The sequence below is a fragment of the Globicephala melas genome, chromosome 21, assembly GCF_963455315.2.
Source record: "Globicephala melas chromosome 21, mGloMel1.2, whole genome shotgun sequence".
Taxonomy (NCBI): Eukaryota; Metazoa; Chordata; class Mammalia; order Artiodactyla; family Delphinidae; genus Globicephala; species Globicephala melas.
This window is the reverse complement of record NC_083334.1, coordinates 11,263,341-11,278,795: the sequence shown is the minus strand read 5'-3', so window position 1 is coordinate 11,278,795 and position 15,455 is coordinate 11,263,341. Positions and strand designations below refer to the sequence as shown.

The window sequence follows — 15,455 nt, the reverse complement described above, 5'->3', positions numbered from 1 at the left end:
CTCTGCTTCTGTCTCTCTTGGTCTCTCTGCCTCTGTCTGTCTCTCTCTCTGTCTCTGTCCCTGTGTCTGTCTCTCTCTCCCCTTCCATCTGTCCGTCTGTCTCTGTCTTTCTGTTTCCCTGTCTCTCTGTCTGCCTATCTATCTCTGTCTGTCACTGTCTCTTTGGGTCTCTATGTCTCTCTGTGTTTCTCTGTGTGTGTCTCCCTCTGTGTGTGTCTCTGTCTCCCTCCCTCTGTCTGTCTGTCTGTCCATGTGTCTGTCTCTCTCTCCCCCTCCATTTGTCCATCTGTCTCTCTCTGTTTCCCTGTCTCTCTGTCTGCCTATCTATCTCCCTCTGTCACTGTCTCTTTATGTCTCTCTGTCTCCCTGTGTTTCTCTCTGTGTGTCTCTGCCTCCCTATGTCTGTCTGTCTGTCCATGTGTCTCTCTCTCTCTCTCTCTCTCTTTCCCTCTGTCCGTCCATCGTCTCTCTCACAGCAGTGCGGCTTGTCTCATCAGCTCAGACGTGTTCTCAGTCTCTCTTACACAGCGTGATCCTGTGTAGTTTAAGTGGTTCCTTGGTGGTGTAGCATTGGGAAGGAACATGGGATTACAGATACAATTTCTTCATTATGTTGCGAGTTGGAGTGTGTCCACCCCTGTGAGTTAAGGGGCCTGAAATCAATAGAACTCATAGTCCCCTCAGAGGATGTCTGTCTTGTCCTCAGACGCCCCCCGAGGGCACAGCCCGAGCGCGTGTGTGGGGGTGTCTGCACGACGGTCACCGTTCGTCCTCCACAATCGCTGGCACGGAAGCTCTGCTCTGTTGTCTGGCTGACCCGCCGGCGAGACCACTGTGCGCAGCACCCTGTGTCTGTGGTTGGTGACGCCCCATCCGGGGCCTCCGCTCTGGGCCTGGAGCTATAGCTGAGGTTTGTGCCCAGATGCCTCCTCTGGGTGGGGGTCAGTCCTGCGGAAAAATCGGGGTTTAATTTGATCCGCTGTCAAGCCCTTTAAATGCGTCTACCCATGATCGTGGGGCGTCTCTGAGCACCGGCTCGCCTTCTGCGGGACGTCGGGGCTTCAGTGCTGCTCTGCTGTGTCCACCTCTGGCGGCTGTCTTTTTTTTTTTTTTTTTTCTTTTTTTTGCGGTACGTGGGTCTCTCACTGTTGTGGCCTCTCCCGTTGCAGAGCACACGCTCTGGACGCGCAGGCTCAGCGGCCATGGCTCACGGGCCCAGCCGCTCCGCGGCATGTGGGATCTTTCCAGACCAGGACACAAACCCGTGTCCCCTGCATCGGCAGGCGGACTCTCAACCACTGCGCCACCAGGGAAGCCCTGGCCGCTGTCTTTTAATTCCTCCAATATCACTGATTCTTGTAATGCTTGATAAGTTAATACTGTTCAAAATGCATTTTGTACTGAAATGCTGTTTATTATCTTTTTAGTCATTAATTAAAATATGAAGCAGAATGTAGAGTACAGATCTGGTACACACCATTACACATCTTATGCAAATGGCAGTACAGTGATTATAAAACAATTGCAAATATGAAGTTGTAAGTGCCTAATGCGCCGATAATTGGATTTCACACTTAGTTCTTTGCTGTCTATTGTTCTTGAAATACATTCTGTAAATGAAGCTTCATTACGCTGTAAACTGTTTTTCTATAATCCTTATTTACGACATATGCCACATGACAATCTTCTATACCCTTTGTTTATTAAACATATTTATTACTATTTTTTTAACATCTTTATTGGAGTATAATTGCTTTATATTGTTGTGTTAGTTGCTGCTGTATAACAAAGTGGATCAGTTATACATTTACATATATCCCCATATCTCCTCCCTCTTGAGTCTCCCTCCCACCCTCCCTATCCCACCCCTCTAGGTGGTCACAAAGCACCCAAGCTGATCTCCCTGTGCTATGTGGCTGCTTCCCACTAGCTATCTGTTTTACATTTGGTAGTGTATATATGTCCATGCCACTCTCACACTTCGTCCCAGCTTACCCTTCCCCCACCCCATGTCCTCAAGTCCATTCTATACATCTGCGTCTTTATTCCTATCCTACTCCTAGATTCTTCAGAACGATTTTTTTTTTAGATTCCATATATATGTGTTAGCATATGGTATTTGTTTTTCTCTTTCTGACTTAATTAACTCTGTATGACAGCCTCTAGGTCCATCCACCTCACTACACATAACTCAATTTCATTTCTTTTTATGGTTGAGTAATATTCCATTGTATATATGTGCCACATCTTCTTTATCCATTCATCTGTTGATGGACACTTAGGTTGCGTCCATGTCCTGGCTATTGTAAGTAGTCCTGCAATGAGCATTGTGGTACATGACTCTTTTTGAATTATGGTTTTCTCAAGGTATATGCCCAGTAGTGGGATTGCTGGGTCATATGGTAGTTCTATTTGTAGTTTTTTGATTTTTTTTTTTGTGTGTGTGGTATGCGGGCCTCTCACTGTCGTGGCCTCTCCCGTTGCAGAGCACAGGCTCCGGACGCGCAGGCTCAGTGGCCATGGCTCACGGGCCCAGCCGCGCCGCGAAATGTGGGATCCTCCCGGACCGGGGCACGAACCCGTGTCCCCTGCATCGGCAGGCGGACTCTCAACCACTGCGCCACCATGGAAACCCTATTTGTAGTTTTTTAAGGAACCTCCATACTGTTCTCCATAGTGGCTGTATCAATTTACCTTCCCACCAACAGTGCAAGAGGGTTCCCTTTTCTCCACACACTCTCCAGCATTTATTGTTTGTAGATTTTTTGATGATGGCCATTCTGACTGGTGTGAGGTGATACCTCATTGTAGATTTGATTTTCATTTCTCTAATGATTAGTTATGTTGAGCATCCTTTCATGTGTTTGTTGGTAATCCGTATATCTTCTTTGGAGAAATGTCTGTTTAGGTCTTCTGACCACTTTTGGATTGGGTTTTTTTTTTTTTGGTATTGAGCTGCATGAGCTGCTTGTAAATTTTGGAGATGAATCCTTTGTCAGTTGCTTCATTTGCAAATATTTTCTCCCATTCTGAGGGTTGTCTTTTCATCTTGTTTATGTTTTCCTTTGCTATGCAAAAGATTTTAAGTTCATTAGGTCCCATTTGTTTATTTTTGTTTCCATTTCTCTAGGAGGTGGGTCAAAAAGGCTCTTGCTGTGATTTATGTCATAGAGTGTTCTGCCTATGTTTTTGTCTAAGAGTTTTATAGTGTCTGGCCTTACATTTAGGTCTTTAATCCATTTTGAGTTTATTTTTGTGTGTGGTGTTATGGAGTGTTCTAATTTCTTTCTTTTACATGTAGCTGTCCGGTTTTCCCAGCACCACTTAGTGAAGAGGTTGTCTTTTCTCCATTGTATATTCTTGCCTCCTTTATCAAAGATAAGGTGACCATAGGTGTGTGGGTCTATCTCTGGGCTTTCTATCCTGTTCCATTGATCTATATTTCTGTTTTTGTGCCAGCACCATACTGTCTTGATTACTGTAGCTTAGTAGTATCATCTGAAGTCTGGGAGCCTGATTCCTCCAGCTCTGTTTTTCTTTCTCAAGATTGCTTTGGCTATTCGGGGTCTTTTGTGTTTCCATACAAATGGTGAAATTTTTTGTTCTAGTTCTGTGAAAAATGACATTGGTAGTTTGATAGGGATTGCACTGAATCTGTAGATTGCTTTGGGTAGTATAGTCATTTTCACAGTGTTGATTCTTCCAATCCAAGGACATGGTATATCTCTCCATGTGTTTGTATTGTCTTTAATTTCTTTCATCAGTGTCTTATAGTTTCCGGCATACAGGTCTTTTGTCTCCTTACGTAGGTTTATTCCTAGGTATTTTATTCTTTTTGTTGCAATGGTAAATGGGAGTGTTTCCTTAATTTCCCTTTCAGATTTTTCATCATTAGTGCATAAGAATGCAAGAGATTTCTGTACATTAATTTTGTATCCTGCAACCTTACCAAATTCATTGATTAGCTCTAGTAGTTTTCTGGTAGCATCTTTAGGATTCTCTATGTATAGTATCATGTCATCTTTAGAAAGTGACAGCTTTACTTCTTCTTTTCCGATTTGGATTCCTTTTATTTCTTTTTCTTCCCTGATTGCTGTGGCTAAAACTTACAAAACTATGTTGAATAATAGTGGCGAGAGTGGACATGCTTGTCTTGTTCCTGATCTTAGAGGAAATGCTTTCAGTTTTTCACCATTGAGAATGATGTTGGCTGTGGGTTTGTCATATATGGCCTTTATTATGTTGAGGTAGGTTCCCTCTATGCCTACTTTCTGGAGAGTTTTTATCATAAATGGGTGTTGAATTTTGTCCAAAGCTTTTTCTGCATCTATTGAGACGTGTTTATTTCTTAAAGCTTTAATAGATGATCTCGTTCCCTAAACATGGGCACTCGCCTCTGATGTGATGCTTGGACGAAACATGATAAGTTCTGTTCAGAAATGATAATATATTGAGTGAATTATTTTCGCCTCATTGTGATACTTAGAATACATCTCTGGGAACAGGCTCTGCTTTCTTCCCTTGTCTGTGGATATGGAGAAGGCAGTTAATTCAAGTTTGTTGGAAAATGGGGAGGATGTTGGCTTTGGCTGCAGGGACCAAGTGGGGAATGATTGATATCTGTGTATCGTATCAGGGACAAAATGAGAAAAGTAGAACACACGTGTCATTGCTGTGTTCGGTTGTGCTTTACCATAACCTCTTCTTAGCTACCATAGAAGGTATTCTTATTTCAGTACTATCTTGAATCAAGATTACCTTGGGACTTCCCTGGTTGTCCAGTGGTTAGCACTCTGCCCTTCCACTGTAGGGGGAGCGGGTTCAATCCCTGGTGGGGGAACTAAGATCCCACAAGCCACCAATAAAAAAAAAAGATTGCCTTTTAACCAACTAAACAGAACTTGAAATTTCTACATTTTCTCATCTGATTATTATCATTTTAAAATTTATTTATTTATTTTGGCTGTGCTCGGACTTAGTTGCGGCACACAGGATCCTTGTTGCAGCATGTGAACTCTTAGTTGCAGCATGTGAACTCTTAGTTGCAGCATGCATGTGGGATCTAGTTCCATGACCAGGGATGGAACCTGGGCCCTCTGCACTGGGAATGCAGAGTCCTACCCACTGGACACCAGGGAAGTCCCCTTCTCATCTTATTAAAGTATCAAGAGAGCAAACATACATGATCTGCAGTTCCTGTTATCACATGCATAGCACAGTGGTTTATATTCCTTTTTAGAGGGTAAAAAAACCTGAGACATTTTAGGATGGCCAGTTGAAATAATTATGGATATCATAAATTAGGTAGAGAATATTTGGTATAATGTTTATACTTGTGTGCGTATGATATAATTAAGAAAATGTTATTTTGTGATTTGGAAAGTAGGTTCCTATAATTTCATCTGTTTCTATTAGGGAAAATACTTTTTGTAAAATATAAATATGAACCACGGTCTGCTTTCCGTTCTTGAAGCGTGCGTGCGTGTGTGTGTTACGTTTCTTAAATCCTATTCCTTTTAGCACCAAGGAATAAAAATGGAAAGTTAAGTTTATATGAAAATTACACGGTGTCGTTTACAGGAGGTTTAGGGCCTAAAAGCCCACAGATGCTGCTGATCGGATCTTCCTTGCGGCCTGCTCTGCCGACCCGAACATTTTCCCTCTGCAACCCGGGCTCAGTGGGTTGGGGGGGGGCACATTCTCACACCCCCAGCTGTGAACACTCATAAGAGCCTGGGACGCTGAGACTCCTCCTTGCCTCACCAAGTGTGGGGCCCACACTTTTCCAGCTAATCAGTCTCGGGATGGCTGTCATCCTTCTCAGTGGCAGCCTGCCTGTCCACTTTCTGGAGCCCAGAAGCCGGACTCAGGCTGCTTGGACTGTGGAAGGATGAGGGTGAGTAGATGGTAAAATCTAGGCCATTTGAAGGCAATCGTCACTTGACAGGCAAAACACACTGAGTTATAAATGGTGACCTCCTGAAGGAGAAACCAGAAGAGAACTTAGAAAAAGCCCTCATATGTCTTTGAAGGGAGATTTCCCATTTCATCTGCAAAGCAGGAGCAGATGCCATGAAAAAGGAAGAATTTTAGAGTAGAATTTAGTTTCGTTTCCCCTTAAAATCAGTAGAGGCAGTGAAAAGCAGGGTGGATGGGTTCATACAGCCAAAGTACGTTACTGGCCCCAGAGACCACTCCTGTGTTATCGCTGAGCTCTTAAGATGTTTCTGTTGAAGTTCTGAGGACTTTACATGAGTAATAAGGACTTAGTCCTTATAACTGCCTCATGGGGTAAGTCCTGTTATCAGCAGCTACCGATTAGGAGACGGGCATGCAGAGGATGTGTTACTGGTAAAGAGAGGCTCCTGGGTTCAAACCTCTGCTTCAGATCCTGTGTTTTTAACCAATATGCCATGTGGAACACCTGTAAAGCAAGAATGGGTCATTATATAAAAGCACCAAGTAGAAATATTATAACAATGATAGCCCTTGAGATGAAAACTCAGTAGTCACAGGTCAAGCATAGCTGAAAAACAATTCAGTGCACTAGAAGATCAAGCTGAAGGAATTCCCTAGAATTAAGCACAAAAAAGGTAAAGAGAGAACATGAGGAAGCACAGTTAATGTTGCAGTACTTGGATCCAAAAGGCAAAAATGCTAAAGAAGGGAATTATAAAAAAAAAAGGTGGTTAATCAGTATTTGTGATCAAAGGGCTGTTAATTCCCCAAATGGAGGAAAACGGTCTTCAGATTGAAAAATGGAACCACCTGCGAGGCTGGAATAAAGGCAAAGAAAAACCATCATTGTGAAACATGACACACTCCAGAGTCAAGACAGGATCCTGAGAGACTTGGTCTAGGAAATAGAACTTGCGTACTGATTGACAAGAAATGTCTCAACAGGAACAATAGGTGCCTGGAGATATCTGTTGAATTTCTTGAATTCTATACTTAGTCGAACTGTCATTCAATATTGAAGGTGAAATAGAGATGTTTTCAGACATACAAGGACTTGGACATTTGACCCCACAGAGACCATGTTGAAAGAAAAACGGGAGCATGTTTTTGAGGATGAGGAAAAATTAACCCAGAAAGATGTGAGCAAAAATACCAAAGACACATTTATGAGTATTGATTTTAGAATGAGGAATACATTTTCTCTTTGTTTGATAAGCAACCATACTTGGAATCCACATAACGGTAATATCAGAGCAGATGTGGTATGGGGGAGGGAAGTCTACACTTGGGAAAGTGAGAGCGTAGCGCTGAAGTCCTTGTTTTGTTCAAGAGGATGTTAGAGATACTGGTTAATTGATGGCTTTGCTAGAAAAACATATATAATTGCATATGTTAAAACGTTTAAGGGAGAAATAAAATATATAGGTACAAAGAAAGTACAATGAAAATCCTATACAACAGAGGTCCCCAACCCCCTGGCCACGGACCAGTAGCGGAACCGGGCTGCACAGCAGGAGGGGAGCGGCAGGTGAGCGAGCGAAGCTTCATCTGTATTTACAGTCTCTCCCCATCACTCACATGACCGCCTGAGCTCCACCTCCTGTCAGATCAGCAGCAGCATTAGATTCTCACAGGAGCTCGAACCCTGCTGTGAAGTGCACATGCGAGAGATCTAGGTTGCGTGCTCCTTATGGGAATCTAATTCCTGATGATCTGAGGTGGAGCTGAGGCAGTGATGCTGGTGCTGGGAAGCAGCTGCAAATACAGATTACCATTAGCAGAGAGGTTTGACTGCACAGAGACCATAATAAATCAATTGCTTGCAGACTCATATCAAAACCCTATCAGTGAGTGGCAAGGGAAAACAAGCTCAGGGCCCCCACTGATTCTGCATTATGGTGAGTTGTAAAATTATTTCATTATCTATTACAATGTAATAATAATAGAAATAAAGTGCACAATAAATGTAATGTGCTTGAATCATCCGGAAACCATCACATCCCCACCCCGGCTGTGGAAAAATTGTCTTCTACGAAACTGGTCCCTGGTGCCAAAAAGGTTGGGGATGTAAGATAGTATATATCCTCTGCTATATAAGATAGTGAAATGTACAACGAAAAACATTAAATTAAACATGAACTATCAGGACAAAATAAGTTCCAGTTTATCAGTAATCACAATAAATGTAAATGGGCAAAACTCAAACATTAAAAACAGGGAGTTTCCTGGTGGCCTAGTGCTTAGGATTCTGGGCTTTCACTGCTGTGGCCTGGGTTCAATCCCTGGTTGGGGAACTGAGATCCCGCAAGCTGTGTGGCGTGGCCAAAAAAAAAAAAAAAAAGATTAAAAATGGACTCTCAGGTTGGATTAAATACAATACAGAGTTCTGTGATGTTTACAAGAACATGCAAAAAATGTACTGAGAATAAACTTGGGGCAAGATTAATAAAGAAAATAAAGAGGAAATTCAAGAATATAAAGAATTCGAGATGGAAAATGTGATAGAATCACAAATAATAAAGTTAAAAGAAAATCATATGATAATCTGTAGACATTTTTGCTGAGAAGTTGGAAAATCAAGATGAAATTGTTGGTTTTCTTGGTGAATATAAATGCCATAAGTTGACTCAACAAAGGTTATTAAATGTGACTGGAACAGTAGCCATGGGAAAATTAAAATTTTTTCATAAATGTGCTTTTATGAAAGGCACTGGCTCAGTTTCATAGGTAAATTCTACAGAAACTTTTTGGAATTGATAATTCTATGTTATCTAAACTATTTCAGAGAAATAAGCATCACTCTTTTATAATGAATTATAAATAATTTATTTATAATGAATAACCCCATAATGTAGTAATGGATCAGAAAAAGGCTAATTTCACTTAAGAGTGTAAATGTAAATTTCATAAACAGCACATTGAATTAACTGTATATTAAATAAGACCAAGTAGGTTCTGTTCCATAAATTTAAGATTATTTCAATAATAGAATCTCTATTGTGGGAATGAATAAGATGAACATGTTAAAAAAGAAAAAATACATACAGTTGTATCAGTAGATACTGAAAGACCTTGAAACAATACAGTAGCCATTTATGATAAATTCTAAGTGAAAGAGCATTGGCAGGAACCTTTCTCAACAGAGGTAAGAATATAATCAGAAATCACAGCAAGCATGGTAGTCATGGAGGAAATACTAAAATATGGAACAAAGTAACAATGTCAGAATGATCACTATTAGTCCATATTATTCTGGGGTCTCTAGTTAAGGTTATATGGGAAAATAAAGGAGATAAAATATTGGAAATCAAGACTTAATTTCAGTGAAAAATGGAAGATATTATCCAAAATCTGCTAGATCAGTAGGAACATTGATTATATAGGACACATAAAAAACTAATAAATAAAAATCCTTATAGTGCACACCATAAAATAATTTTGTTTTTGAGGTCCACTCTCAAAAACGTCAAACCCTACCAAATACCTTGGGATAAAACAGGAATGGATGAGGGCTATAGGGGAAAAAGTGATAAAATGCTTGGAAAGGACATAAGACATTACCAAGTGCTTGGTATAGGGAGACACTGTAGTGGGAAACTCAGTACTGAAACACATCACTTCCCTTCAGGTGTGCATGTGTGTGCATGTGTGTACATACATGTGCTCTCGTACGCTGTAATGTTAGTCAGAATCCTGTTTGGAAGGGCAATAAAGGTGGGGAGAGAGGAGTTAATTAAGGGATAATAAAATTAACTAGAAGAATCAATTCACAAGATTGTCCAAAAAAGAGTTTTAAAGAAAAATCTGAATGGTGGGAGTTCTGGTCTACTGGAGAGAAAAATCTCATTCTAATGCTACAGAAGGTAGACAGATCTGCAGAACAAACTTCTCTATTTAAGTGGCATTTTCAAGTTGGTGGAGAAAATATGGATTATTTGGCCAATTTGTTGTGGTAACTGGTTGCCATTGGAGAGAAAAAAATTAATTTCTATTTCACAACTCAAAAAAGTTTCAAATACATTTTAAAAAGTTCCAGTCATTAAAAATAGTTATAGACGGGCTAAAAGAAAAGTTAATAGAAAATATCTCTTAAATTGTGGAATTGGGAAGATCTTTCTAATCACAGAAACGGTTAAGGAAAGGATTGATATATTTGGACACATAAATAATGTTAAACCCATGTAAATTGTTGCAAGATACCATTGATGAAGTTAACACATGAATGACAATGAAATAAAACGTTTGTAACCTACAGAGCAGAAGTATAAAATTCTGGAATTTATAAAGAGATACTTGTTTGGTAATTAAAAATTTATCACCCCAAAGAAGTAGGCTAATCTATGGAACAGACAACTTATACAGAAATACATTTGATCAATAGTCATATTAAAAGGCCCTGAAACTCAATGAAAACAATGAGAAACTTTCTTTTCAACAGAGGCAAAAACAAACAAAATTGATACTATGTGATGGGTAAATAGGTACAAATGTTTGGGCAGTATTTGGGGCTAATAATGTGGATATCCTTTGACCCAGTAATTCTACTCATAGAAACCTATTCTGCATAAACTCACTGAGAGCAATCAAAAATATATACGGAATTGTTACCAGTTGGAGGAAATTGGAAACAACACAAATGCGTCACAGTAAGGGATTTGTAGGGCCAGTTGTGAGTCTTCAAGGCAAGAAAAAGATAATTAAGTACAGGCACAGCTCTGAGATACTGTGGGTTCCAGTCCAGGCCACCGCCATAAAGCAAGTCACGCAAAGTTGTTGGTTTCCCAGTGCATATAAAAGTTATGCTCACACTATACTGTAGTCTATTAAGTGGGCAATAGCATTGTGCCTAAAAAAAACAATGTACTTACCTTAATTAAAAAGTACTTTATTACTAAGAAACGCTAACCATCATGTGAGCCTTTAGTGAATTGTAATCTTTTGCTGGAGGAGGGTCGTGGCTTGACGTTGAGGCTGCTGACGGATCGGGGTGGTGGTTGCTGAAGGCTGGGGTGGCAGTTTCTTAAGACAACACTGAAGTTGGCTGCACTGATTGACCCTTTCAGGAAGGATTTCTCTGTAGCAGGTGATGCTGTTTAATAGCATTTTACCCACAGAACTTCTTTCAAAATTGCAGCCAATAAACAAGGTCCTAGTGTATAGCACAGGGAACTACATTCAATATCCTGTAAGAAACGGTAATGGAAAAGAATATGAAGAAGAATTTTTTAAAAAGCAACATTAAAAAAATGTAGAGTCAATATTCTCAAACGCTGCTGCTGCTTTATCGTTTCTGTAATATTCTAAATCCTCTGTTGTCATTTCAACAACCTTCACAGCATCTTCACCAGGAGTAGATTCCCTCTCAAGAAGCTACTTTCTTTGCTCATCCATAAGAAGCAACTCCTCATTTTTCAAGTTTCATCACAAGATTGCAGCAATTCAGTCACATCTTCAAGCTCCGCTTCTGATTCTAGTTCTCTTGTGTTTCCACCACATCTGCAGTTCCTTCCTCCCCTGAAGCCTTGAACCCCTGAAAGTCATCCCTGAGGGATGGAACCAACTTCTTCCAAACTCCTGTCAATGTTGATATGCTGACCTCTTCCCATGAACCACGGATGTTCTTAATGGCACCCAGAATTGAGACTCCTTTCCAGAAGGTTTTCAATTGACTTTATTCGATTGCCCAGACCCATCAGAGGAATAACTGTCTATGGTAGCTATTGGTAGCTACAGCCTTATGAAATATATTTCTTAAATAATAAGACTTGAAAGTAGGAATTACTCCTTGATCTGTGGGCTGCAGAATGGAGATTGCATTAGCAGGCCTGAAAGCATTAATCTCATTGCACATCTCCATCAGAGCTCTTGGGTGACCAGGTGCCTTGTCAATGAGCAGTAATATTTTGAAAGCATCTTTTTCTGAGCAGTAGGTCTCAATAGTGGGCTGAAAATATTCAGTAAACCATGTTATAAACAGATGTGCTGTCATCCAGGCTTTGTTGTTCCACTTATACAGCACAGGCAGAGTAGATTTAGCATAATTTTTAAGAGCCCTAGGAGTCTCGGAATGGTAAATGATCGTTGGCTTTCACTTAAGGTCACCAGCTGCATTTGCCCCTAACAAGAGGGTCAGTCTGTCCTTTGAGGCTTTGAAGCCGGGCATTGACTTCTCCTCTCTCGCTATGAAAGTCCTAGATGGTATATTCTTCCAAGAGAAGCCTGTTTCATCCACACTGAAAATCACTAATTATCTTAGCTAGGTCTTCTGGATGACTTGCTGCAGCTTCTACATCGGCACCTACTGCTTCACCTTATACTGTTATGTCATACAGACGGCTTCTTTCCTTAAACCTCATGAACCAACCTCTGCTAGCTTCAGACTTTTCTTCTGCGGCTTCCTCGTCTCTCTCAGCCTTCACAGAATTGAAGAGAGTTGGGGCCTTGATCTGGATGAGGCTTTGGCTTAGGGGAGTGTTGTGGCTGATTTGATCTTCTAACCAGACACTGAAACGTTCTCCAAATCAGCAATAAGGCTGTTTTGCTTTCTTTTTTTTTTTTTTTTGCGGTATGTGGGCTTCTCATTGTTGTGGCCTCTCCCGTTGCGGAGCACAGGCTCCGGATGCGCAGGCTCAGCGGCCATGGCTCACGGGCCCAGCCGCTCCGCGGCATGTGGGATCCTCCCGGACTGGGGCACGAACCCGCGTCCCCTGCATCGGCAGGCGGACCCTCAACCACTGCGCCACCAGGGAAGCCCTGTTTTGCTTTCTTATCATTTGTGTGTTCACTGGAGGAGCACTTTCAATTTCCTTCAAGAACTTTTCCTTTGCACTCACAACTTGGCTGACGGGTGCAAGAGGCCCAGCTTTCAGCCTGTCTCAGCTTTTGACATGCCTTCCTCACTACGCTTAATCATTTCTAGCTTTTGACTTAAAGTGAGAGACGTGCACCTCTTCCTTTCACTTGAACACTTAGAAGCCCTTGTAGGGTTATTATCTGGCTTAGTTTCGATACTGTTGTATCTCAGGGAGGCTGAGGAGAGGGAGAGATGGGGAATGGCTGGTGGAGCAATCAGAACACACACAACGTTTAACGATTCAGTTCCCGTCTTACACGGGCGAGGTTCGTGATGCCCAAAACAGTTACAATAGTAACATCAAAGATCACCGATCACAGATCACCATAACAAATACAATACTAATGAAAAAGTTTGAAATAGTGAGAGTTACCAAAATGTGACACAGACACATGAAGCAAGTAAAGGCTGTTGGAAAAATGACACAACAGACTTGCTTTATGCAGGGTTGTTACAGACCTTCAGTTTGTAAAAATCACAGTATCTGTGAAATGCAGTAAAGTTCATTAAAAGGAGGCGTGCCTAACTGTGTGCTGACATGGAGAGATCTTGGTGATACAGTAAGTGAATTAGTCCAGCAGATGAGCCGGATGTCAATTCTGGGAGGGTCGGGCATTTTAACCTTCAATAACTTGGAACTAATATACAGTTTAGATTGATAGTCACAACACATGTGTGTTAACTGGTTACCGGAGACCAAGGGTGGATATCCAGTTTGTGTATTGTAATCAGTGCTTGTGGCAGGTGCTTGCTACAGTAAGAAATGGCTCATTTTCTCAACTTTTTAGGATCGTACCTTTGAAAGTAAGTACATGACGTTTAGTAGCATGTGATCAGACTGGTGGTTGGTCAGAGCTTTTGCTGACAAAACAGGATTTTCAGAAGATGGGGTACAGCATGCAGCTCTTCGGGATTCGTGGAAATTAATCTGATGTGACCACGGTGTTTCAGGGCCATGTGAAGTGTTTTGTGGGTGAGCGTTTGTGTTCCTACAAGCTCAGTATGAATAAAGCACAGCACACTTTCCAGTGTGATGTTATAAACAAGTCTTCTCAAAAAAATGCATGTTCCTCTTTCATCTGGTTCATTTTGGGGGAAACAGTGATTTCGTGTATCAGTATGCGATGAAAAAAGGGCAGAGGCTTTATAATTTATCAAGGTATATGAACTAGCACCTCTTTTAAAAAAATGCTGTGTTTGGGTTTATCTGGGGATAGCACTTTTTTTTCGTGGAAAGAAAATGATCGATTATTAATATTCCCTGGGACTGTTCTTTTGTTTCTTGGAACCTGCCTGGCTCTTTGCAGAACCAGTCTAAGTTCACAAATATCGCTTCCATCCTCAAGTTATATGCGGAATCATCACCCCTAATTTAAAGTATGGTTTTGTTATTTCTCTTTGGGTGAATATTTTGAAGTTGGGAAATCTGTCTATCATAACCTCAAATCCAGCTTGAAAATCGAAATACTTGCATAATGCCCACGTGATGTAGGTGCCTACAGGGTTCTCGGCTCCACGGTCTTATTTAAAAATACCTGGTGTTATTTTTTATGTACAGCGTCTCTGCCTATTTCATTCTTGCCATATTGCTGTTCTAGATTGATTTAATTATTGCTCAGTGTCATTTTTTTAATGTACATTCCATATGTTTCTTTTTCCATGGGGGAGGTTGTTTACCCTTTTTTATCATGTTTTCCCCATTTCTATCCATTCCTCATCATAGGCCTTCCCACCATCTGAGGCCCGGCCGTAGCAGCCCGGTTTCCCAGCAGCTGCCCGTGAACACCCGGCCCGCACCGGCTCCGCCACCATGGGGACTGCTCAGGTACCGTGTGACCCCTTTCATCCTCTGGGCCATGTCCACACGGCGGGAGGTGCTGGTAGTAGTGTTGATGGAGGTGATGCAGGTGATGGGAGGTGATGCAGTGATGGGAGGTGATGTAGTGATGGAGGTGATGCAGGTAATGGAGGTGATAGAGGTGATGCAGGTAATGGAGGTGATGCAGGTAATGGAGGTGATGCAGTGATGGAGGTGATGTAGTGATGGAGGTGATGCAGGTAATGGAGGTGATGCAGGTGATGAAGATGATGCAGTGATGGAGGTGATGCAGGTAATGGAGGTGATGCAGGTGATGAAGGTGATGCAATGATGGAGGTGATGCAGGTGATGGAGGTGGTGGAGGTGGGTAAATACCCAGGGGGCAGTCTCGCAGTTTCTAGCAGAGGACTTTACTGCTCAGATGGAGGCGTGTCTGTAAGCGGCTCAGAAATGCGGTGCTTGTGTGTAGTGGTTGGGAAGGAGGGGAGGGGCCACTGGAGATCCAGGGAGCGAGCGTGAGATGAGGTCTGGGTTCTGGTCCTGCTGGCGTCACATGTCACATGTGCTGTCACATGTGTGCTGGGAGGAGGGGCTCTGCGGGCACACGTGGGCGTGACCGCGGTGAAACCTCACACCCGGAATGGGGCTTCTCCAGGTACGTCGAATGACCTTACCAGGCTTATAAAGGGCTTCCACGAGTTTGTGGCGGTGGCTCTGCGTGTGTGTCTGAGACTCACTGATGGCGAGTGAGACGGGGCACAGATGTCCCTTCAGGGGCAATCTGACTGCTGTTCGTTTCTAAAACACCTGGGGCGGCAGCGTGTT

General features: G+C 41.9%; 1 protein-coding gene across 4 annotated transcripts in view; it reads left to right on the top strand.

The window, feature by feature from the left end:
* Positions 1 to 15,455, top strand: part of DLGAP2 (DLG associated protein 2) — a 717,919-nt gene that overhangs the window by 77,858 nt on the left and 624,606 nt on the right. For 2 of the 4 annotated variants that reach the window (XM_060291520.1, XM_060291517.1), the window contains exon 2: positions 14,535 to 14,636. The exons of the other annotated variants lie outside the window; for them this stretch is intronic. In XM_060291520.1, the coding sequence (XP_060147503.1) occupies positions 14,622 to 14,636 (15 nt within the window). In that variant the 5' untranslated portion in view covers positions 14,535 to 14,621. The remainder of the gene's footprint in view (positions 1 to 14,534; positions 14,637 to 15,455) is intronic. 4 annotated transcript variants of the gene reach the window in all.